Genomic DNA, 26,920 nt, shown 5'->3' with positions numbered 1-26,920 from the left:
AACATTCAAACTGATCCACCGATCAATGAAATAACATCCAAACCCCTTTTTTCTACCTTGTGATTTGTTCTCAGAGGTGGTGCCTAACTGAAGTGTTATGTTCAGTTGGTTTAATTAGTTTAAAGCAACATTACGTAAAATGGATATGTTTTGTGATTATAGCTTCGGAGACAAATTTACAATCAAAAACGTAAAATCAAGTTAGATATAAACTTTGTCATGCAACTTAGTCTTTACTTTCTTCTTTCTTTAAGAGAGAAGAAAGAAAGCCATGTCCTTAATCGTTCCACAATTCTTCCAAGCTAGAGAGTTCAAGGTTTTGAGGCGCATTTCAGCCTAATGTATCTGTATTTACAGATTCTACATACAAAGTTAGAATCTGTACATATGGGTCTGGATTGTCAGCATGTGAACTGCTCTGGTTTCTGTCTGTAGTACATTTGTAGTCAGAGCTGTATTGACCCATTAGGTATTAGCAGGCTTTGGTGTATACAGGAGAAACAGTCTGTGTGGACAGGTGGAACATTATCTGTGCTATTAACATACCAGCTCTCATCGGTGGTATTCTTGTGATTTATCTGTTCTGGATTAAACATTAAACAACATCTAGATTAAATTCTGTTGGTGAACTGATCTGAGACTCAACAGATGATCGAGCACTACCCTGGGATGATGCACAGAATTGATGGCCTTTACGTCACAGATGTGAAGGCTGCAAGGTAAAGTCTTGCCTGGAAGTAATTCAACCCTAACCGCTAGTTTCAACAGATTTACGGCCAAATCAACATAGGTTCCCAGAAGCACATATAGTATATCAGACAGTGGTTAGACGATTACAGAAGGGTTCCAGCATTGCAGCCTAATGAACAAAGATGTTAAAGTTCCTGGAACTTTTTGAAGGAAATGAAACATCAGCTTGTTATCTAGAAACACCTCGACAAGATTCGGTTAAACAGGCAAATGAATAGAAATGCAACATTTTTGAATGCAACTATACAAAATTGATGACATTATGTACCACTTCATCAACGTGGGTCAGATTGTTTTTTCTTCAGCAGAAATGCTTTGAAGTTCCTGGAATTTACCATCAGAGATTGTTTTTCTAAATGGTAAATGGATTTGAGCTTGGATAGCACTTTCTTCTGACTCCTCAAAGTGCATTTTACATCACACCTATATCACACTTACCCATTCACACCACATTCACACACTGACTGCTATGTTAAGTGTCCATCAGCATTAACTTGTCCATTTATACATATTCACACTGCTGCAATTTAAGTTTGAATGTCTTGCCAAAGGACACTTTGACATGTGTTGACTGCAGGAGCTGGAACTCTTGACCTTCCGTTTAAGAAACGACTGACTACCACTGAGCCACGGTCGCCCCCTCCATCCAAGAAGTTAGCAATATCATTTGAATTTCAGTTGAACCATATTCAAATCTAAAGATCTGGCATATTGTCATGAGTTAGAAACAGCTGTCGTTACATAATGTTGCTCTAAAATCATTTGATTATCTTTCATTGAACTGTTGGAGTGTAGTGTGGGATAAAAAACACTAAACCAATTAATTTTTTTCTTCGAATGGTTTTTTACACTTGCCCAGAATTTCTGAAAACCCCTCAAAGTTTTCAGGATGAGCTATTATGTGAACAGAAACAGCCACATTTGTTGATTGGGCTTCATCCGTAGCTTCTCCTGCCAGCCCTCTAGTATTTTTTACAAAGAAATCCGAGAGAGTTGATGTGAGAACACAGCAGGATATAATCACGGGAACTCACCAGTAAGACAATGAAACTGCTGCATAATGTTTTCTGTTCCCAAGTTTGATTTAGGCCGCTCTTTTGTTGATATTGTGTCATGTCTTGCTTCAGGTGCCCCCCCTGCCCCACTCCTTCTGTCCAACAGGGATAGTATCCCGCTGTGAGGTGGATGTGTAACAACCTGATTGGAAGGATTTCAGGAGAGGTCCTCCTTCAATTCTCCCATTTAGTTTTCACACAAAATCACGTTGGGTTTAAAAACAAGACAAACTTTGACATGTTTAATTTAAAACAGGCTAAAAAGTTTGGAAAGAGAAACTTAGCCCTGAAAAAACCTACAGAGAGCAGAGCGGTCATATAGATAGATGATGTCATCACGCTGTAGAGAGCTCCACCCCACTGTCACAAACCCCGCTGTCGATCCGAACGTCCACCTTCAGTTCCTGAACCTGAGCGCTCACAGCCCCAGCTGTCTCCTGGTCATCATGGTGACCCAGCGCCTCCTCCAGGATGCTTAGAGCTCGGCTCTCCCCGACTGTCCTCAGACCAGCCAGCAGGTCCTGTACCGTCCCCCCTGACACCTGTCGGAAAAAAAAAAAACACGTGAAATTCTGTCATCAGCTTCTCCAATCACAGCAGACAGCTCAGAAAACATGTGTGTGTGTGTGTGTGTGTGTGTGTGTGTGTGTGTGTGTGTACCTCGTAGCTGTCCAGCAGTGTTTTGGCGGGGGAGGGACTCAGTCTGAAGGCTGTGTTCAGAATCCCGAGACCTAGACTGTGAGCCACATTCTCCCAACATCCTTCACTCTCTAGGGAGCGACACACTTCCAGTTTCACTTCCACGTCCAGGCTCGACATGTCCCCTTCACACACAAAGAGAGTGACCAGTAAACAACTGACACAATGAAGCCTCATATTTGCTTACATGTAGTTTGTTTTTGTATATTTCCTTGTTTTCCTTAAAAATGTCATGTCTTGTTTTCTCGAAATGTGTCGGCGTGTCATGGGTGAAAAAGGCATAGAACATCAAATGTGTAAAAACAGAACTACGTTTAAAAGCGCATCAAATGGATTCATGTGTATCTCAGCTTCATATGCACCCTGCCTCGTCAAACCTCGGTTTGTAAATGAATATGCTCCCGTTAACTCACCTTGAGGAGGATCGAATTCTCTCTGATGAGTTTTCGGTTTGTACTCTTTACCGTTCAGAAGCTCCAACACCTGTAAACACACAAAAACACACACAAAAATAAACACAAAAACACAACATGTCTGGGGTTAGAATACAGAATATTATATCTATTGCACTATATTATACTTTATAACTGTCAACCTGCAGTTTACAGAACTCACTGCTTCTAAACACACGTCACTTTAAATCTTCACTGGTCACTTTAACCTGCCACTTCATGCAAATCACTTCTTCATTGTCCTGCTGAGCTCACCCCTTGTTATGTCCTCTGTATATATCCTGTTCTACTATTTTTGGAATTGTACTTATGTTACTATTTTATTCGGTTTTGACTTTTTTTGATTCTATACTGCTGCTTCTGCAACGCCCAAATTTCCCCATTGGGGATCAATAAAGTTTTATCTCATCTTATCCCAGTTGTGTGACACCTAGTGGTCTAAAAGGAAATGTAATATTGAGACTAAACTTCTCATGAAGTTATCAGGCAAAATGTTGAACAGCTGAAACCAGAAACTCTGCAGCTTTAGCTCGTGTTGGCTGCTGTACCTGTGTGTCGGCAGTCATGTTGAGCGGAGTAGTTCCTGGGATGTAGCCTTCGTCTTCATCTTCCCCCTCTTCCTCCATTTCCCCCTCACAGCAGTCCTCCTCCCTGAAAAACAGCGGCTCAAAGTTCTCCCTGAGTGGGTCTGCTCCTGAAACACAAATACAAATTTCACAGAAATTGCTATTAGAAATAAATTCAACATTAATGAGCATTACCTGAAAGCTCAGTATTATCTTCAGTAAATTAAAAACAAGAAATTCCACGATATCTCATGTTTGCCTTCAGCGCTTACGCTAAGCTAAGCTGAGCTAAGCTAAGCTGGCTACATCCCAACTCCAGCTCTAAAAGAATAAAGATAATTAGAAGCTCATTCTACCTGCAGCCATTAGGAGAGCTGTAAGCTTGACGGAGCTCCGCCCGGCAGCAATGTGGAGAGGGGTGGAGCCATTAAAGGTGCAGCAGTCCACCTTGGCGTTACCCTGAGGACAACAAACACACCATCAGATATTTTTGGGTACAACCTGAACCTGACAAGTATAAAACCTAAATTAAACAGTCACAGGTAAGTCTGAGCTCTGATTGGTCCTAGTCTGACCTCCAGCAGAAGGCAGCCAGCCAGAGACACATTCTCAGCCTCTGTGGCAAGATGGAGGGCGGTCCGTCCACAACTATGCTCCTGAGCTTCTGTGTTAGCCCTGCCCTCTAGCAGCTCCCTAAGAGAAGAGAGCTGATTGGACAGAACGGCCAGGTGGATTGCACACAGACCTGTAACCACAGAAACAGACAGAGACAGGTTAAACACTCAGCAACCTCTGTGTGTGTGTGTGTGTGTGTGTGTGTGTGTGTGTGTGTGTGTGTGTGTGTGTGTGTGTGTGTGTGTGTGTGTACCTGCTGTGTTGGTGAGCTCCAGCAGTCCTCTCAGCTCTCTGTGCTGGAGTAAAAAACGGACCATCCCTCCGTCCTCCAGCTGGGATGCCAGGTGGAGAACCGTGTTGCCATGACGATCTGTCAGAGTTGGGTCAGCGCCGGCCAATAGCAGTGCTTCTACTGCCTCCCTCTGCTGAGTGATCACAGCCAGGTGCAAAGGAGTCTGGGATACATGCAGATAGAGGTTACAGGCTTACAGACACACAGCTTGAACTCATCTACTTTGGTTTTTGGGAAATGATTTCAGCCTCAACTCTTTTTTTGTTCCCATAATTTATCTAGAGCACTTTGATCCCCAACTAGTTAAAGTACTTGTCCATGCCACCCCACCAGCAACAATTCTGTCCTTTAGATTTAAAAAGCGATGCAGTTTTTGCATCACATCTCACATTAAAATCGACAATTTTGTCAAAAATGGTCTTTTACTGTTACTCAAAATAATTTGCTTTTTGCTTCCTCAGTAGGTCATTTCCTCGCTCCTACTGCCTGAAAGACAGGCGCTTCCTCACCTCTTTCTTAACGTCAACGTTTTGATCCCTAAATTTACCATATTTAAATAAGTCTACTAAAAACCTTCCTAGATGAGTTTACTTCTTCACCTGAAACTTGAATTTCGAATGTTTGGTACCTGGTAAAGGTGGTTCCTCATGTTGAGCACCTCCTCTCCAGGCAGCGCAGAGACGACCTGAGTCAGACTCTTGAGCGCCTCCTGCTGGCTGTGGAGAACTGCCAGATGGAGCCCACTGAGAGGTGAAATGAAAGAAAGGCTCAATGTAATACTCAAAGGAATACGACTTTAGATTCGTGTTTATTCAGATCTCAGTTGTTTACTGACGTGTCTCCCTCCTCGTCCTGAGTGTCCATCAGGGGGCGCTGTGGAGCCAGCAGGTACGCTGAATCTCCTGTAACTGAGTACTGAAAGAGAGCCTCCAGCTGTCTGCTGGTCTCCTGCAACAGCCGCTCCTCTGCAACAAAAACACTCATGAAAAACATTTTTAACTGAAAGAAATGTATCCTGCATAAAAATATAGTTCATAAATGCTTAAAAGTTCAGTGAAGCTGTGCCATATAATGATAATATTGGTAGAGGTTACACAACAGCCTGTATGTGTTGCTGGGGTTAAAAATGTTCATGAAAACTGAAGTGAAAATACTGCTCAAATTTCAACCTGTTGCCCTTTAAATTTCTATTTATGAGTGGAAGACGATTTCTACAGAAGCCCATAAAGGACATGCTTCCATAAATGTTATTTTCCTCGAGTCACATCCTGAGATAATGACCTCAATAAATCAAGGTTAAGAGACACAAATGAAATATACTCATTATCACTTGGAAACAGAGGAATGATAAAATACCGACGCATGTCTTTTTTTGGGAGGTTTAAACAATACAAACTACATCGAATCAAAAATTCAAAGTTACGATCACAAATGTGTATTGGATGATCTTCTGGGTTTTATGATTGAAGGAGTTGTTGTCTACCTCTGTCTGGCTCCACACTGACCCCTCCCTCCTCAGTCCTCTCCCCCACCTCCAGGCCTCCTGTCTGGGCTGAAAGTCTCGGAGCGGCCCCTGACCTCGAGTCATTGTCTGGATCGCTGTCGTCACTGTTGTCATCTGCTGAGTCACCCCGAGAGCCTTAAACACAACATTAACACTTCATTAAGACTTACATATACCTGTCCTTATTATAAATATTAACACATAATTCAATCATGATTAACATTTCTCTCCTTTTTTTTGGTGAAAAACTAACAATCAACACCATATCCATAACCTCATAGGCTGACTCAGGATGAGCTCTAGCCTGAGCAGGCTTCTCGCCCTGCCTTCTCTGTCCTCTTTTCTAAGGCTGCGTTCACACTGTAATGTAACTGAATTAGGTCGTTTTGGCTCCTATGTGACTCAGGTCTGACTTTTCCCTGACAGCACAAGTCACATGGAATCAGATATTTTCAAATCAAATTTGAGTTATTTGGAATCTCAAAAGAGTCTGAAACAGGTCACATGTCAAAATGTGAACTAAAAAAAAAAACTAAAAAAAAAATTGGGTACTAAATGAGTGAATAAATGAAAGTTGTCAATCTCACCATGTTTGATGCCTCCGCCTCCACCTCCCAGCCCAGCTGAGTATCCTGTGGAGAAACCACCTCCTCCCCCTCCCCCTCCTCCTCCTCCTCCTCCTCCTCCTCCACCTCCTCCTCCACCATAGTTGTAGGTGGTGAAGCCATGAAAGTAACCTGGAGGCAAATCAAAACAACATTAGCTTTTATGGACTCATGGCAGAAAGTTTTTAATAGTCACCCTTTTTTCTCAAATTTCCAAGATGTCAATATTTTTCTCTGTTTTACAGATCTAAAATAATCCCTGCTGATTTTACCTCCTCCTGCAGAGCCTGGTCCTCCTCCTGCTGCCGGACCTCCTCCTCCTCCTCCTCTGTACAGACTTCCTCCTCCTCCTCCTCCTCCTCCTCCCCCTCCATGACCACTGAAGTCATGGAAGTTTGGTAACGTCTTCTGCCTCTTCCTCTGCACCTCCTCCTTATCTGCACACACAAATACACACCAAAAAAGCACAAACATGCACGTTTGCAAAGTCTCATGTCACCACACCAGTGTTTGCTCTCTGACCTTTCAGCAGGTTTCTGACAAGAAGATTCAATTTGGGGCAATGTTGACCTCTTAGTGCAGCTTCTCTGAACTACGGGCCAGGTAAATAACTCATCTATGATCTGTGGGTGGAGCTTTGTGACTCGTCTTCAATATGTGGGCGGGGCTTTCTGACTCACCTATGATCTGTGGGTGGTAGGTAAAGGGTTTGGGTTCGCTGGTCTCGTTGTCAGACTTTCTCTTCAGCTGGACGAACACAGACGTTGGCTTCTGAAGATTCTGATCCCGATACTTTGGAGTCTTGAAGACGATGGCAAACTGACAACAAAGAACACATCAGCAACTTTACAGCGACTGACATATCGAAAGAATTGCGAGGCTGTGATTGTCTTCTTTTTCCATTTTATACAATAAGGCAATATAGTCCACCTCACATTTTGCAGGCGACAATGCCTTAAAGGGCATTTGATTTGTGTTGCTCAGTGACACTGACTGATGCTGTGTTTCAGAGTGAGTCTGACCTCTGCTGTGTCTCTTTGGTCAGTATCTGCTGGGAACATTGTCAACATTGTCTGCAGTCACTTTCTGATTTTGGCCGATCTTCATATGTATTTGATTGTGGTATAAGGTGCACTTTTGAATATTATTACACCTAACAGTGTGCTGCTTGTATTGAGTGGATTCTGCACTTATATTTTGATGCGAGCTGCTGTAAGCTTTAGTTAATAATCATGACTGGTTGTTCCTCTGTGAAGATTGTATTTTGTCCTTTGTCTTTTGTCACTTTCTTAGATTGGACTTTTTGCTCTCTGTTAAGCATGTTTTATTTCTCCTTACTACACTGAATGACCTTATGTACACTGGTATAAACAGTCGGGCTGCTAACTCATCATACCGACCTGTCTGTGAACATCTGTGGGGGAGAAATCTCCAAGAGCCTCCCAGGTCATCCCAGAGTCGTCTTCTTCATAAAACCGTACCTGTATGTCATCTACAAACAACAACAAAGAGTATAAATATTTAACAGTCATTATCATGAATATGATATCGGGGTCTTTTTTCCCCATTTGCTCTCGAGGATTTTTGTTGTTGTTTATTTGTCAGGGATCTGTGAACTGATGATGGTGTTTGTTGTTGAGCTGACCTAAGTATTAACCTTTCCAAAAACAACAACAAACTAACCAAAAACAAACAAACAAAGAAGAAGAAAAATAAGCCTACAGAAGCCTTAAACTAATCATCTAGTCTTCTTTCAGGATTTGCATATCAGAGGGGAATTCCCCTGAAGCTGGACTTCCTCCAGCAGAACAAAGCTCCACAACTACTTTGACCAGGAAAAAACGTTCAGTCAAATCTCTTGCTGCATTCACTTCACTGCATTCAAATAAGACCTTCAAAAGCAGCTTAGGGTCCAGTAATGATCAACAGTCAGTGAAAACATTACAAGAGATAGAATTTTTTTTTTTTTTTTTTTAATCAGTTTTCTTTACAACTGCTTCGAGTATTTAAGGGTTGTCATGATGCTACAATTTTTAACGTCAACATGTTTCTAGTAAAAGTCAAACTGTATGGATACCTGTTTGATACCATGGAAACATGTATGCAAGTCCTCTCCTGCCCACGGTCAATACAGAAAAGTTGCCAACGTATTAGTGTGTTATAAACAGAATGTAGGAGAATGATTGATTCATTCCTCGTGAGACGATACATTTTAAAACACTTGGCATCGAAAAAGTTATCAAACTTTTTGATCAACTGATCATTAAAAAGACCTACCGGTACATTTTTTTTGATGTCATTTCCAATGTGTTTTAGAGAATGAAACTCCCTACGAGGTGGACTTGGTTCAAATATTTGGACTTTTAAAGAAACACAGACAAACCGAATCAAAACCTTTCTATTAACTTTATTTCAGATCCAGTTTGTCCCAGTGGAACAAAAAAAGAGATCTGAAAAAGCCCCTTTGGTTTCTCATTCAGGCGGTGGTGGAATTTAAAATGTTTACAAAGAGTACAATCACACCGGCAGAGAACATCACTAAGTGTTGCTTTAAAGATCTGCATGAAGATGGGTTCAAAAAGTGTCCAGCAGGGGGAGATATCAGTTGAGAAATAAAAACATTTGGACTTCCTTTACTTTCTTATGACATCAGCAGGACATTTTGAAAGCGGTGAACTGTTAACAAGTGAACTGATACAAACTGAAAGTGTTTTTTATGAATAACAAACATTCATGATGTCATCAAACTGTCAAGCTTTTTGAACATTCAAATCATCAGATCAGTGTCTCAACAAATAGCTAAACCTAGAGGTTAAAGGTCAGTTTCTTTTTGCTATGTACAGTCATTGTTTCTCTAAAATGAGTGACCATGGAGTCTCACCTTTCTGGACTTTGTCACAAAGCAGGTAGACTTCCTCTCCTCCGCTCACACAGCCGGCAGTTCGATCCATCCTCACAATCTTCAGGTTGGAGGCGTTAGGAGCCTCTGTGGGAGCAAACAGAAACACAGTGAGCAGTCTGAGCACTGCTCGAGACAGTCCATGCTGCTTCACACTGTTTAAATATTTCTGTTAGCGTAGCTTTGCAGCAGAAAGGAGAATGAGACATATGACCTGTTGTTTGTATTTGTTTTTTTTAACGCTTGACAGATGTAGATTTCTTGTCTCTTTTCGAGGAAAAATGTAACGTGAGCAATCAATCATAAAGAAGAGATTAACTAAATATGGAGTTAGTGACCATAAAGACTTCTTGAACCTTTCTTATAGATCGGTCAAAGTTTCACGAGTTATAATTGACAGGAATAACCCAAATAATCATAAAATTAGAACGTTTTAAAAAAAAAAAAATGTTCCTGGAAGTGAGGAGGGAAACTTGTAATTAAATAATTCTAATCTGATGATCAAAAAATAATTGGTGATATAAATCCTACTATCTAGACTCGCCTTTGTGAATTAAAAAAAAAAAAAAAGATTCTTCTAATGCTACACTCAGGACGAAATGCTTTTACGTCAAGAATAGATAAATAACACATTCTGTTCAACACTTTGCTGGAATGACTTAGAGCAGCTTCCAGGTGACAAGTGGACAGAAAAAAACACCATCACTCCATCACTTCGACCAAGACGAAACTGTGCAGCCTGAGTTTAAAACGAACGTGCTGCAGGATCTCGAACGTCGAGCAGGTTTCAGTCCTCTGAGAGGAAGCTGCAGCGAACGGAAATCAACAGAGCAGGAAGAGGGAAATGAAACCAGGCAACCCGACACGAATTCACGATGAAAATCAGCCCAAGATTTAGATTCAACACTTTAGAGGGACGTGCTCATTGCTCAGTATAACTCAGAACAAATACAGTAAAGAAGCACTGAGATGGCCTGAGACTGTTTAGACGATGATCTGAGAGGCAACAGTTCAATTCAAGAATCTTCATACTTTTTCCCCACTTTTGCAATGCAAACTGCCTGGACTGTTAGGAATGGTATGACTGCAGAGAGCAGAGTGTGTGGACGTGTCACTGTGTTTGGACTCACTGCTGTCGTAGATCGGCTCAGATACGACGGGCTCCAGTCGTCTGGAGAAACCTCCGTCACTGTCGAGGAGGAACGCCGTGAACATGAGCCGGACGACGCTCAGGTCCATTTCCTTCGCCTGAAGAGCTGCAGCAGAGCTGATCATGCTGCGCTGGTGATCTGCAGAGAAGGCAGAGGGATGTGAGAACAACACATTTATAAAACAACTTAAGGCCAAACAATAACACACGAGTTGTATGAAAAGGACATACAAATGAGTAAAGGTTCATGTTTGTTGGGTAGGAAGACTGACACAGATTGTTATCTCACTATAAATAAACTGTAAGATAAAACCTTTCTTAAACTGTCCCCAATTTACTCAGAAGTTTTTACTTTTCAAATCGTTTTTTTCCTTTTAAATTGTCCCAACTTTCCCAAAATTGTAATTTAAAAGAAAGCATTACGCTCCAAAAATGTCCCATGCTTTAAAATATCTTCTACTTTCTAGATAATGTTACATTTTTTTTTAAAAATCCAAAAATGATTAACAGTTAGCAAAAACATGAACTATTTTAAAAGGCATCCTACATTTCTGAAACTCTCTTCACTTTCAAAAATGATCCAAATAGTTCTTATTACTCCAAAATGTTTTTCATTTTTGAAAATTCCTCCCATTGAAAAATCTCCCTGACTTTATACGAGAGTAAGAAATGTCCAAAATGATCCTCAGTGTCATAAATGGCGCTCATTTTTAAACAATGTTCCCCTCTTTGCAGCGTGTCCTCTTGCAGTCTGAATCTTCCCAAGGTCCTCACAAAGATACCAGAACAGGAACACACACACACACACACACACACACACACACACACACACACAGGACGGACCGTTGAGCTCTCGGGGGACTCGGACTTCCCCCTGCAGGGCATCAATCTCAGGGTGGATGGAGACTCCACAGTTGTGTCCCAACCTGTAGGCCTCGATCATCCTCTCCTCCAGAGTTTTTGCGACGTTCTTCTTCGTCACGTGAAGTATACCTAGATTTGGAAAACTAACAAAAACAATAAACAGCTGTAAATCTCCACCCTGGCAGCTGAATTGTGCTGGATTTCCTGAAGTGTGAGTGTGTCCTGCAGACCTGATGTTTGAGTCTTTGGGCTGTAAATCGGCGACGCAGATCCCTTTATCACACTGTTTCCCCACCAGACTGTGAGCGTGTAGCTGGGGGAGGGAGGTCAACGCCGTCACCAGCTGTACCACCACCCGGGCCGGACCCTGGTAGTTGCTTATCTGAAACACACAAAACATTGAACATGTCAGACTTTACAAAGTCTTCCCTTTGCTCTCCACAAGTATGACTCAAATATCTCTGCTTTACTGAAACATCCCAACGTTTTTAAAAATCTAAACATGCTCACTAAAATGTTTACACTGAGCCAAAATGATCTGTCTTTTCCAGGATGTCACTACATTCGCTTCCTCAAATCATCCTTACTTGACTAAGAATGTTCCTGCTTTGACAAATTACAAACACTTTCTTAAGATGTCCCCATTTTCCTAAAACATCAACGACGTCCCCACATGGTTCTCCCTCTCTCCTAAAAATATCCCCACTGTCCCCCCCCAAAAAAATCTGTAAACCCTCATCAAAATGTGATTTCATTCAAATGATTCTAATCTTCCCATAATATCACGAGATGTGTCTTTAAGGAGAGCGTAAGGTTTCAAACAGGCAAACTATCTTTGGCAGCAGTGTTTAGGATGACAGATAATATCTTCCAGCAGCAGTTCTGTATAACCGAAATAAAGACAGGCAAAGTCGAACTAAAACTAAAATTCACCTAAAAACAAAATGTTGAAATTAATCAGTTCCCACAGCAGTAGAATTAAGAATTCACACTCATTAATTATCCTCAGTGGGTTAAGAAAAACAAAAAGCTTTGGACAAAACCATTCGTCTGGAAAGGTCTCTTTGGAATTTTTTTCAAGTTGTGATAATCTAACTGGTTTGATTGGTCGAAATATACAACCATCAATAAATTGATCCATGATGAGAATATAAGCAATTCCTCCATCAGTCGTCTGACTATTATCAACTCTAGAGAGGGAAAACACCTAATGTCCAAAGTAATGTCCACGCCTGAACTCAAATCCGGTCTCAATCACAAATGTTAAATTGCTGCAAAGATGACTAATAAAGAAAAGGGATTCAAAGCGTTTTTTGTTGTTTTTTTCTAGGTTCTGGTTTTAGAAAAACTTTCTCCGTCCTGACTCAGGTGACTCACAGCTTCCCTCCATCACGCCATCACCAAACATCAGAGAGCTTCAGGGGAAAGTGTTAGCGTGAGCTATCATCCCCCTCATTGTAGCAGCTGAAATAATAAAACTGATTCAGTATGACTGGCTGCAGACACTCCTCGGCACCTGTTTTAAGAAATGAAAAGGAGTTTGTAATCTTCAAAACTATTAAACTAACGGAGTTTGTATCATTTTAACATCGTCGTATCTAAAAAGTCTTGAAGTATTAAACATGTTGACATCCTTCCACAGAGATACTATTAATCTTATGTAAACGTCAACTGTTCTTGGTTGCATCTATCTGATGTGCTTCTTTCATTCCTTTTCTCCTGTTGTCTCTGAAATGTCTCCCACAGTGGTTTTCATATTATCTCCTCATTATATTGCATTGGTGTAAACTGTTTAACATGGAGGAAATCAGATTGAAGAAATACTGTCCTCCTGTTCCTGCTCTGTGTGCTCGCACTGTCGGTGCAACTGCAGATGTAAATGAACTTGAGCCCACTTCCTCTTCCTTGTTCAGCCGGCTACTCAGCTTCTGCGCGCTCTGGCACAGAAGCTGAGTTCCTAGAAACACACCGAGAGTCGTTGTTTAATGGTTTCCTGACTCGAACGTGTTCACATCACATTTCTGCTGCGTTTGGTGCTTGAGGCAGGTGGAAACAAACGGGTGGAGTCGGCAGAGAGGATGTCAGTCTGTGATCGATTCAGAAAAACCCAAACGTCAACTTTCAAGTTTCTGCAGGTGCATTGAATTTATTTAACAGGATAAATCCTTCAGATGCATCATCTCATTTTCAAGGGGGTCCAACATACCACAGGTCGGCAGGATCGAGTTTGCAGATGCAGACATGAAATGTTTTAGAGGTTAAATCTGGGAACTTAGTTCACTAGTTGCCAAAGAGTCTTGTGTCCTGGTTGACGCAAGAGCAGCTCATGTTAGCTCAGCACACCAACGCTGAGGAGCCACTCCATCCATACAGACAACTTCATTTTAAATCACAGCCGGCTACAGGATCTGTAAAGCCAGGACTAAACAGACTGAGAGAGAGGTCTGTTGATGATGACATGCTTCATATCAACTGTGGAGTCTAATGCCTTCACGGATCTAATCAGCATAACATCTCCATGATAGAATTAGCTTCAATCTGATGTAAAAAGTTCCGTTGAACTTTCTCTGCAAACATAGCTGGTTGATTTCTACACCTGTTGTTGAAGGGCACTTTGGGTAATGTAGTAAATAAACAGAACTACAAATAGTTGTCATCATGAATCCAGAAACCAAAATGAAACATCACAGCCACAGAAGTCTGTCAGTGTTCTGCAAACTTAAAGGAGTTTATGAGGCCCCACAAAGAGTCCTCCTCTTATATGTTCTGGGTAAAAGTCCAGAGGTGCAGTGAGCGTGATCCCTGCAGCCACAACTGCCCTTAAAAGCATTTATTGTTGAATCGGCTGTGTGTGCCGTCTAATGTAAACGCTTGTTTCCTCTAAGCTCTGCAGCACTCAACAGTCTGTGTTACATGAAGTAATCTGTGGGTCAATGAGAGGGTTAATAAAAGCATGTGAACGTTTGCAGCTACTGTCAGAGCTCGGACAGATTTTACACCTCTGAATGTTTAAAACTTTTTTTTTTTTTTTTTTTTTAATCTCTGAGCCGAAACTGTACCTCCAGGGACGTGACGCAACTCCACTTCCTCATAATTACATGTGGGTGTCAATGGAGGAAATTCCCAAGAGACATGAAACACAGCCAAGGTGTGTGTGTGTGTGTGCGCGCGTGTGCGTGTGTGTGTGTGACAGTATAAACTTGGACAGGTCCAGGCCAGCAGGAGACTCTTTTTCTACAGAAGAGATATTTCACTCCAGAAAATCGACTTGTTTTAGAGCGCGCCTGTCTGCCAAAAACATTTCTCGTCATCCTGGGTTTTTTCGTTGGCCAAATTTGAAGTACATAAAGTATTTAATTCTCTATCAGTGTAACTTTAATGTCCCATATGATTGTCTGTATGAATATAATCCAGTCTGACTTGATCATGAACCGATACTGTCACGTTCTGCTTGATGTCCAATCAGTGTTTTTATATCAGACTCTAAAACTTTAACTTCTAAATTTAACCTAAGAAGTCTTTCAGTGAGTATATAGTTTACAGAAAAAATACAAATTCAACATATAGAGAATACAGTTTGTAATATCTTTTCTGATCAATAATCATGTTGCCCTTTGACTCATAGCTTCCCATTGCACATAAATTGACACAGAATGACAGATATAAAGACACTTACGTGGCATCCAATAAGCAGTCATTTTCTCTAGTCCTTTAATAAAAAAAAGGAGGTTCTTTCTGTCCATGTAAACATGACGTAAACACGGCCCGACAACAGAACAAGAGAGACGTAAACTTCTTACTCATTCTAGACAGTCATGACTCAGAGAGATACTGACAAAGGATAAACTTGATTTCTGCTGTATTTATGTGTAAAATATCGCCAGTCTGCCTTTAAATGTAACAACCTGTTATTTTAATGATCAATAGTTTCAAAAAAGTAAAGATGCTTCAAAAAAAAGGATTAAATTAGCAGGAAAGAATAGGAGAGGAATCAATTCAGAAGAACTCCAGCACAAACATATTTGTTTATTTACCCAATACAAGGTGCATAGAGCCTCTAGTCTTTGTTGCTGGGGGTATCAAACAATATAGTTTGATTTTTACTAGTATCATATCCCCTTTTCCACCTTTTCAAACAGTCCCTGTGGTCTAAATGAAACACCTATGCTTTTGTCCAAATATAACATGAATCAAGCACCAGAGGAGGTTTGTGATCCTGTTGACACCAGCTCTCTCAGAACGCTCCGTTTTGGTGTGTGTGTCTCTTTAAATACAATAAGACCCCCCCCCCCCCGAGTTTTACCAGTAGACATCCCTCCTTTGTAGCGAGAATAAAAATAGTGGACCTGCACAAAAGTTCATCTTTACGCCGGTGGGGGAGTCCATGGGTGGAGAATCCCACTGTGATGTCACAAGTTGAGAACATTTCAAACAGAGCACGTTTCTCTTTGCTGTCAGACTTATGCAGACCACAAACAAAGGACTGGATAGGTTTTTTTTAACAACAGTGTGGGTTGGCAGACACTCAGGTGACCCAAATAAACGTTGAAAAACATTGTCAAAGTGGATTTTTCATTATAAGTCCCCTTTCAATTCAACCCTAATCACTACTGTGTTAACTTAACTACACTTATAGCAGACACACTTTCTTTGACATTTCGTTCCACGTTCCAGAATTTAAAAAAAAAAAAATTGAGAAAAAACATGCATTAGTAAATAATACGTTACACACTAAAACAGGAGATAATACAAGAACACAAACCACAAGGCATACAAATATCTGGAGTTTAAGGTTTATTTTCTCAATGATTCAGAAAAATTACATATTTCAAACAAGTCTGAACCTCATGAGAGACTCAGTGAGTCAGAAAGAAAGAACAATCCTCATCCTCCTCCTCACTGGTCACAGCAGAACAACAGGAGGGGTTTTCCCGCCCTGCCGCCTCCACATGCAAACACAACGATATATCAAGAACAACACAACACACACGTGTCACGCAACGGCGACACAAGAGGAACACTTCTCGATGACTTCATGAAACGAAATACCAACAGATGCTTTAGACAATTACACCTCATCTTGCTCGGCTACTATCTCGCCCAAAAGCATCATTTTAATTCTGCTTTCTTTGTTATTATTCTTTATCAGGTTTGACATGAAACGGAGAGTCCAACTGCTTTATCATAATCAAGAGGAGTGCAAAGGTTTATTGTGTAAATTAAGTCCAGCGTGTGAAAAATAACTTCCTCTATTCAGAAAATATCTGCAAATATTGAAACACTAACAGCAACAATTTGAAGCCAAAGAACCGTATCAACTGGCTCAGCATATTACCGCTTTTTGAGTAAATACCTCTCAGCAAGCGTCCGACAGTTGTTTGCTTGCTATTTAATAATTATAAATGTGGTATTTATTCGTATTTAATGCTGATACATAACTGGGGTTAGAGACTTTCTGCACCCAGTAAAGCTACTAAATGTGAGACAACGACATCGATGACGATACAGACTAACATGACGTCACAAGTTTTCATGAATAATATGAGTAGGGAAGAACACTCCGGCATGCGAATGTTGCTTCCCCATGAACCTTGAGAGAGGTCAGAATACCTCACTATAGTGCAATCAGTTTGCAACCATCTGACAGTAACAAAGCCAGCTCGCCGTCAGGCTGGCAGCGTACTGTTTCACAAAGCTCACACCAACGTGTCCAAGCTTTTAGACAATATAGACAATTATTTTCAGGCTTCTTGCTTGGTCACTCTTTCTTCATCTCTTCTTGAGCTCATCAGTTACCATTCTCCTCCGTCTCTAAGCCACAGTCATTGAATTAAACGGTGCAGAGACGAGCTACCTGGCAGCTTTGGAGCTCAAGACTGCCGTGTGAACAAGTGCTATAAAGCCACGAGAGATCCGCCACCTGCTGCCGAAGCTACATCGTGCAATAGGAGGTGAACTCTGTGGACGCCATTCTCTGTTAAAATTATTGTTCTATTAGATCGGAAACTACTATTTTAAAGTGTAAAACTTCCATATTGTTGCTTTAAAGACACTTTTTTTTCCAACAACATTTCAAAATTAGCTTTAAGGGGAATCAAATGTTACATCTGTCAGGACGTGTCTGAAGCCTGGATTCTCTTCAATCATATTTGATAGTTTTTTCAGTCAGAGAGCTTCAGACTGCTGAAGGAATCTGGGGATTTCCCATCTCCTCTGGTTTGGTTGGAACATGCGGGAGCTCAAGACTCCAAACGTACAATCAACAGGAACAACACAACGTGAAATAAAGCTCCTGTCTGTGACAGTCTAAAAAAGAGGACGACTGTCACAGACATGAGTATGGTATGTTGGTCAATACAGACTCCAAGTCAAATAGTTTCAAAATATACTGACGGCTTCCTCTCTTCTCTATAAACCGCAAAACAGAACAGACCTTAAAGCTGAGCTCCTGTTTGAAGTGCAGATTCTGATTTCTGTTGAGTTATTTCATCATGATATATACAGTATACAGCCCAATAAGGTTTCTTATTAGGAAAATTTAAATTTTTGTATTGACTGTGAGTCTCGCTCACATGTAGATTCTAAAAAGTCACCGTCAAGGTCTGCTAAGTGATGAAGAGGCAGTCAGGCTGGAAGTGATGTGTTCTTTCATGCGTATAACAAATCAATGAGTATATCTTTGAGAGCCATATAGCGTTGTCAAAAGGTTTTTGACCACATTAGCGTGAGGTTACATTGTCATGTCAAGTTGTGTTTTTGAATGGATGCTCACTGCTATTGGCTATAGTTATCTGGTTGGCTTTGCAAAGACTTTAATAAATTGACAGTGTTTCTAAATGTGCAAGTTGAACTTTTACAATCTCAGGTCTTAAAGTCAGCAGCTCCCTTCGGCCTTCGGTCAGAATGAGAAGTCGTTAACCCAGATTGGGCTGATGTTCGTCTGAACAGTGGTCTTCACGGGGCCTCCCCTCCAACATGGGGCTTAAAGGGATACTTCAGCCATTTGCATGAAGCTTTGTATCATTAGAAACATGGTAGCAGTGTTGAATGGTTGTGAGTCCAGCCATCATTTTGCCCTGAGACGAGAAAAATATGTTTTTCTTTGCCTGGAAGTTTTCTTCATGTGATGAAATATGACGCTTTTTGCATCACATGAAGAAAACTTTCAAGCAAAGAAAAACATTTTTTTTTTCATAAAAAAAAAAAATCATGAAGGGGGTGGGGCAGCAGCAGTTTACTGTTTTTCACAAACAGGTCATGGAGGTTCTTTGGATCTCCCCCACAAAATCTTGAACAACTAACATTCATTTTCCTGCATTCTGATCAGTTTCCATACATCAATTTATTCACACAACAATGCATTCATTTGAATACTTCTATAAACATGTGGACTGGAGAGTTGTAATGTTTCAGGTCGGGATCATTTCAGCAGACACACTGAGCGCTGATAGCACGCTGTAAAGAATTCATTGTTAGTGGTTTAGACGACTGCAGTGAACGCACCGAGTGTCCCCGGTGGCTTCGTGCAAGACAACAGAACTCCTGTTTTAAAATGCTCCGATCCCAGACCCGTGTGTGGGGAGATTTCTTATCAAGATGCAGCAAACCCAAAAGAGTGCCGAATCACATCTGCAGCAAGCAGCTGCACACAATGTGAAAATACCTCGTTTGTAGTTGTGTGCTTTGTGTTCAAAGACTAAACAGCGGACATTGCTCTTCATCAAAAAATAAATATGTTAAGAGATTTTGAGGTTTTTAGGGGGTTTCAGTGTCAATCAAGGGGACTCAGACCCCCCAAGACCCCCCGTATTTTACACCCTGGTTACAAGCATATTGACAAACCACAACAATGAAATAAACTCAAATAATGAGGACGTTTTACCCATGGGTAACTTTTAATATTGATTATTGATAATGTTGATATAACACAAGTCCTGTCAGTGCTCTCACTCTGCAGAAACACTCACTGTTTCCCGCAAGTCGACCGCACTCTGTGTTCACAGCTTTCTCTCTCTTTCTTTGCAACATCAAATAGTCGTCACTTCCTGGACATCCTTTTAAGCCTCTTGTTTCTATGCTTAAGTTAACATGTCAGCTACGATCAGCCCTGCTTCTCAAACAGGTCAACACACCCTGCAGCTCTGCAGCTGGAGAATCGAATGTGTTGGTTCTCTTCAGAGACGACAGGCTTATCTGAAAGTCGTCACACCTGTACAGAAGCTGTGGCCTATCGGCGTTCCAAGTATGTGCCAGGCATTGAACCGGAAGTCGAACAGCATTAATGTGCGTCTAGCAGAAGTGGCTAATCGACTAGCTGTGAATGTCAAGCAATTTAAATGTCGAGCAATTTAAAAAACCTCATGGAGATGAACTTGACTGTTCAGACAGGAAGTGTGAGCATACTGACAGGTGAGAGAGTGTTACCTTGACGGTGGGGTAGGTCTTCCTGTTCTTCTCACTGGAGGCTCCGGGCAGACCGCCGTGAGACGGACCCTCACAGCCGTACCTGAACCTGAAGCCCCGCTGGAACACAAAGACACATTAATGAGCAAGTGTGTCTTCTAAAGGAGCTCCATCATCAGCTGGTTGTTTTACTGTGTTACTTGAGATACTCAATCAATAATATGTTGGCTTTTTTTTTTTTGCTCTGAAAAATATCCCAAACATTTCATACAGGCGTAGACTGAGGACTCTTTTTGAAGTATTTAAAAGAGTCCTATAAACTGTGTGTGCCACAGCTAATGTTAACATGTTTTAGCTTTCACAGACGTGCCTTAATAAAAAGGACCTCATGTCAGATATTTCAGGACATTTGAACTTTCAACACATCAGGTGAGCCGCCTGTTATCTATCGTAATAACTGTATTCTGATGTGTTGTACAAGCTATCTATAAGTATTTCACATCGAGCTTAATCGTGTAGTAATGTCTGATTTGGTTTTACCTGTTTGGGCTGCTCCACGATCTGCAGGGACGGCCCATCCACTGAAACCAGAGAAACAGATTCAGATGTCACATTTTCAGAGTTTAATCAGCAAGACTATGGAAATACAGAACAGAGTCACTGAGCTGAACAGAGAAGCAGCTGATGAAAGGATCATTATTATCGTCACAGTGTTCTCCTCGGGGGAGCAGGAAGATGTTTCGTGTTAGAAAGGAGACCAAACATGAAAGCAGACAGAACAGGAGTTGTTGGATAGATTTTATTTTCTACTCTCTGAACACAACCAACACCTTCGAGGTTGATTCTTTTTGGGGGCAGTGCACTGGAATGAATGGAGGAGAGTGAGCAGTTGATTATTTCAATGGATTATTTCACTTCTCACCTTTTGTCTTTTTTTCCCTTCTGTCCTTCTGTTATTTTTCTGTTATCTTAAAGCTCCAACTGTGACATGCATACTTCATAAGTCCAACTGGTCATTATCTAAACTTACTTATTTGTTTTCAAAAATGACGTTTTGATCCAAAACAAAAAACGCTGTAAAAGACAAACATTTTAGCACAACTCTTTGCAACCATTACTGGCACCCTGTGGGTGTCGTACAGCAGCAGTGGGTGGTGTCTGTTTTCTTCATGTCATAAATGTGGTTAGCATCAAAGAGTCTGCATAAAACGACAACATGGTAAAGGTTAGGGGAAACCATTTTGGCGGAGGTTCAACAATAAACACGTATGCATTAATGATTCGCCTGTTTCTTCCTGTTTTTTTTTATTTATTATTTATTATTACAGGAAAGCTCTAAAAAACTTTTTTTTAAATAATCCAGATGTTTTGTTTGTTTTAAAAAAAGTCCGGAAAGTAATCTGATAGGGGTGTCAGTTCACTTCCTGAACAGAGGAGCCGATGAGCAAGGCACTGAACTCCCACCAGCTCAGAGGGCTGACTGTGGGCAGCCCCCTCCCTCTGACATCTCTCCATTAGTGCATGTCCACAGGATCCTGTTTGTGCATTTGTGTGCATTCCAGCCTGTGTGTGTTTCATCTTCAGAAACCGAGTGGAAAATTGAATTTCACCTCGCGGGAGTAATAAAGTGCATCTTAGATAGCAGGATGAAGGAGCAAGCTCGCTGAAAAACACAGGACGGCGTTCCACTAAACAACGTCCTCCTGTTCTATCTTTATTCAGACGATCATTCTGTGGACACAAACAGGGAAGTGAGCGAGACACAGAGACTCCGCCCACATTCACCACAAAGCTCAGAAACCAGAGTGTCATGAAAGTCAGCTTTCACTGTGCATCAGTTGGGATTTCATTTCATACACATTCGATTTCTAAAGAGAAAGTTCAGTTTCAGTTGTTGTGAATTTATTCTGTCCACTGCAGCTGTTTCATACCCACAATACCTCACTGTGTTCATAAAACACCTCAATGCTGTTTAGAATTTGTTCCTGTTTTCATTGAATTGAATATTTGTGCGTGTTTTTTTTTTTTTTGACAGAATTTCTTCTTTGATTGTGCAAGAACATGGTTCAACATGAGATAACATCTAAAACGTGGTCAGGTTATTTTTAGGAATCAACAACTAGTGACATCATCAGACAAAAACCGTGAAAATGATGAATTAAACTCTCTTTTTGTTCTGTAAAATGTGTCGATATAATGCATGTGGGACTTTTATGTGTTATTTGGTGGGGGGTAATTATTGATGCATACAAAAATAAACTAGATTTTCTATATTTGCAGAAGTCTCAATATGAACAGTCTCAAGCGCTAGTCAGAGTGCCGTATCAAGCCGCTATCTTTACATCATGTGATGTTTCACCTTCAGTCTGAACGTTGAGGAGGCGGAACAGGGGGACGAAGTGACAAAGAGACATGTCATGGATGTTACACTGACGGTTCGTCTTCAGAACATTAAAGAACATGGAAAGAGACCAGTAATCACAAGACAGTCATTGAAACATGCTTTAAACCTCATGTCTATCAAACTACAAAATCACACATCTGAATATCTGTATCCAGAAAAACAAGCTCGGGGAGCTCGACCTGTGCATGTTATGCTATAACAGAGATGTAGAAGCATCTATAGAGGACTCAGAGGTGACTATACGGGCTAACACATATCCAGACATAACAGAAACAAACATGAAGGTGATATAGCCTTTTACATTCAGGAACATGTACCTGCAAAAAGAAGAACAGATGAATCTGCAGCTGGTGTGGAAGTACTGTGGTTCCAGGTGCATCTAGCATCTAGCTAGGCTGCTGCTAGATCTCATAAATACACAGTACCTTTAGGAAATATGCACATTGCTACAACAAGACACAAACTGATGGAGAAATGTATTTTGCAGGAGACCTGAATAATGCCTCGTTTTCAATAACATTCACACTGAAAACTAAATCTAGTACTGAGTGTGTATTATACTGTAGCTCAGATTGTCAAATGTACCAGCCAGAGATAACATCAGGAGCTCAAGCATGTCCTCGTCAATTTGCATACATCTTTTTTTCCACATGTTCAAAGGTAGTATCTGTTATCTGTAGGCTTCAGTGATCACAATTTCATCGCTCTGGCGGAGTAAAGAAAGACGCCTAAAGCTGGACCCGAGGTGACGTATGTTCTTTGTGATAGTGCATTCATTGAAGACCGACACTTATCAGTGAGATGATGTGAGTAAACTAATACAGAAGCTGCCTTACAATTATTTTTGAAATTGTCTTTATGACAAACGTGCTCCTGTCAGAGAACTGACTGTGTGGTTGATCAAAGGCCCGTAGCTTGATGTGGCGTTAAGATGTTCTATGATAGAGAGGGCTAACTAAAGGCAGCTGGAGTTTAGAGAATAATTCACCTGCTGAAACATGAATCGACATTGGGTCATATAGTGTATGTAGTAGAAATGTGAAATCATTGTTGATGTTTGTGCCTTCTTTTTTTCCCCAAAGATTTAGGCATTTTTAGCCTAACTGTGGACAGGGTCGGAAACTAGGGACAGAGAGAGAGTGGGGATAGACGTGCGGGAAAGGATCCACAGGTCAGACATGAACTCGGGCCGCCCGCGCAAGGACTATAGCCTCAATACACGAGGACACGCACACTGCCACTGCACCACCAGCGCCCCTGATGTTTGCGCCTTCTTGACCGAGAAAAGGCAAAACTCATGTGGATGAAAGACAACAACTCCCAGAAAGCTCAGCACCGCAGGACACGTCTACTGAAGCTACAGTGTTTTATTTAAAGTCTATGTCGTTTCCTTAACCGATTCCTACTGATATGTCTTCAAGAATTGGCATCTTAGAAATTACTGGGAGCAAAGGCACTCTGTTTGTGTCCATGTACGAATGACTGAACATGTGCAATACTTTCTGACAATCAATTAAAAATTAACAAGCATATTTGCTATTCTTACCAAAAAAAATATATGTTTCAAAACTTGGCAGCCATGAATCGATATAATATCACCACACTAGCATGCTGGAATGAGTCCCCCAATCTCTAGTAATAAAATAAAGTCACTGGATGTAATGATTTATTACCAAACCAAAAGATATCGTAAGTCATTGTAATAACTATTCATAAATGATGTGGATACCATAAGGAGTCAAACGTTGATAAAGAATGGTACATTTTCTGAGTCTACAGCCAAAATAAATCCTCAGAAATGCAGAACCTCTGTTTGGACAGTGGATGGACATGAATGTAGCAGCAAAGAAGAGAAAATATAATCCTCGTGAGGTGAACGCCACATGTATAGTTTGTTTAAAAACAAGGATTACCCTTAGACTGGCTAGAATCGAACACCGGTGGTTAGCTTGTGCTAGCATGTGGCAGCTTGCAGTTCAGGTACACACTACATTTGGCAGTGAGTGTGCACTTCTAGTGGCAGTAAGGCCAAGAGGAGGGGCCCAGTTTGAATCTTGTGTTTATAAGCTGCAACAAACAATGCTACTGACTCTACCTTCATGATGGTTTGAAGGTGTAAGACTCACCTGTGCGCAGTGACGTGTTCTGAGACATCACTGGGTAATTTGGAAACTCCCACGGTGAATCGATCATTAAATTTTCAAAAATCTGGGTGAGAAAATAAAACACAAAGTCAGGAGAAACATTACATCCAATATGAACACAGCTGTAAGTATTGATGTATTCTCATGTTTTACTACAGCTGTTAAGTGTTCCAGTATATTGAAGACACAACACAGTGACAGAAAAAGGCCCAAATAAGGACTTCTGATGCTCAGTGCTTCTTCTGTTTTGAAAAAATGAATTGAAGACAAAGATTTTGCTGAAATCTTAAAGAGCTTGAATTAGTTTATTTCCAACAGTCAATTCACTTGTTTTAATATTTGTTTAACAAAGTTGAATAAGAAACACTTCAGAGGTTGGGTGGCTTTTTGCGCGTGACTTGTTACTTCCTGACCACAGAAAATGATCCTCTGAGCTGCACAGGAAGTGATTCTGTCACAGAGTTTAATTTTCAACGACCAAAGCACATTTCATCCTTCTGGATCAGACATCCCTTACTTAATAAATAAAATGAGAACACTGTCATAATGTGCTACTTTCATTGTTCGTTTGCTGCAGAAAGAGAAGAACATCTCCAGGTGAGTTTACCTGGTTTGAAGGATGAAGGTAGTGGTCGTCTCCAGCCATGGTGTCTGCAATGGTCAAACACAATATTAAAAACCACATTTGGTTATGATCACAATGTGATAAGGTAAATAACGTGTGTCTGATGATCTTTACACTGTTTAATAGACTACTCATGTATAGTTCTATTTCTTTAAGTCATTTAGACATTCAGGTTTCAACCCAGCATTTAATTCTACATCGTACAGGGGTAATCTTGGATAATTAATATGAATAAAAACGTTCACTACGATCCCTGTAATGTATTTGTATGATCATAATAACAATAACAAGAATCTCTGTTAGCACTTGTTGCTCTTTGGCATCGCGCGTTCCCGCACCGTTTGCACATGAACGCGCTTGTGCTAGCGCTCTGGCTAACAAATAGCAATTTTGTTTAAGCGTGTGATTTTGTTTTAAAGACCGTTTAACAAATAACCAGTATGAAAGGCTCACACTGCCCCAACAAGTATAGTAATTCAGAGGAGGACTGTTTCATTAATTTTAGAATGACCTGACCACCGCGACCTGTCCTTGCTAACACGGGACTAGCCCCTGTCGGCTGGTTCCGTATGCGGATAACGCAGCACAAAACTCCGCTAACAAATGTGTCAGTTCAACGATTCGACTGCATTTAACCCACAAAAACTCACTTTACAATAAATGTTTTGACTAATGTGAGAGTTACACGAATGAAGTGATGCTTTCGGCAAATGTTGAATCCACATACATGTCCGAAAAAGTTGAATAGTTTAAGCTTTTCCCCTGACTTTTCCCCCCATCTAACGCGCAAACTTCTGTCGCCATGACAGCGTTGATAGTGGGAGAAAATGTAGTCCTCCAAGTTTAATAAAAGAACATCATGTTTGATTATGTAAGCCGATTTACCAGTGGATGTCAGACTACACACCACAACTTTCGTGCTTATGTAAAACATCAACATTTATTACTTAACAAATAAAACGTTTAATCCTGCATTTAAAGGATGGGGTTTGGTGTGTGGTCCTCAAAGTTACCTGGCTAATCAGGAAGTGAGAAGCACAACAAAGCAAGCTGCCAACTGTTGTAACAGGCCATAACACCGTTATGAAGCAATTTATACAAAATCCACAGTTATCTAGTTAACTATAAATGGAGCAGATAGTGAACATGATCTTACCTGGTTGTCTAGGTCAGTTCAAAAGTCTGAAGTATGAACTATGAGTGACAGTCCTCAGTCCACTTCACTTCTACACATTATCTCTTCTTCATTCTCATGCTGGACCAGCGGATCCATTTACCAACCAGATTTATTCAGTGCGTCATGACGCCATGTGACCGCGTCATTACAGTTAACGCATGTATATTTATTTTAAACCGATATAATAATCAGATGTTTAAGTCTGGCAGGTGAGTCCGAGTTTCTCTCAGTTGTTCATGAAGTTCGATTTCCTTCCCCTCTGGAAATTCCCTGTGACGTATAGTGATGAAGAGATGGGGTGAAATATGAAGATGTCCTACTCTAACATGATTTCAAATTATATTATAAATTCATGTCATTATCGTTATGGGTTCCATATACTTACCCTATTTTGGCCAAATGTTGAATAGGTGTTCATTTGGGGGGGGGGGGGGGGGGGGGGGGGGGGGGGGGGGCTACCGTTGATGTCCAGCAACATAAACAGACACGTTTATCAAAAAAAAAAAACAATGATGTGAAATTATAAGAAATTAATTCCATGAATGTAATAAATAAATAAATAAAATTAAATCCATGAAAATAAAGTAAGACGTACAATTGACAAACACAGTGAACACCAGAAAAGGGCTGTATGGATGGGATTATTGTTTGTTGTTTTTTTCTTGTACATATTAGTCTTTAATTACTTGTTTATATTTTTAGCTAGTTGTTATTAT

The 26,920-nt window shown here is 40.8% G+C and overlaps 1 protein-coding gene across 1 annotated transcript; it reads right to left on the bottom strand.

The window, feature by feature from the left end:
- Positions 1–2,032: 2,032 nt before the first annotated feature.
- Positions 2,033–26,479, bottom strand: nfkb1 (nuclear factor of kappa light polypeptide gene enhancer in B-cells 1). Its single transcript, XM_079352163.1, has 23 exons — positions 26,184–26,479; positions 25,010–25,053; positions 24,385–24,466; positions 20,395–20,435; positions 19,876–19,974; positions 11,682–11,833; positions 11,431–11,594; positions 10,568–10,726; positions 9,420–9,524; positions 7,939–8,030; positions 7,219–7,357; positions 6,811–6,975; positions 6,521–6,670; positions 5,913–6,068; positions 5,265–5,394; positions 5,058–5,172; positions 4,391–4,592; positions 4,098–4,267; positions 3,879–3,981; positions 3,505–3,650; positions 2,918–2,987; positions 2,466–2,629; positions 2,033–2,347 (listed from the first exon to the last, which is right to left on the bottom strand). The coding sequence occupies exons 2-23, from the start codon at positions 25,046–25,048 to the stop codon at positions 2,141–2,143; spliced, it is 2,850 nt and encodes a 949-aa protein (XP_079208289.1). The 5' UTR covers positions 25,049–25,053; positions 26,184–26,479; the 3' UTR covers positions 2,033–2,140.
- Positions 26,480–26,920: the final 441 nt, after the last annotated feature.

The sequence above is a fragment of the Symphodus melops genome (genome assembly GCF_947650265.1).
Source record: "Symphodus melops genome assembly, chromosome: 9".
Classification (NCBI taxonomy): domain Eukaryota; kingdom Metazoa; phylum Chordata; class Actinopteri; order Labriformes; family Labridae; genus Symphodus; species Symphodus melops.
Note: the sequence above shows the minus strand (reverse complement) of the source record. Positions and strands in the feature narration are given on the sequence as shown.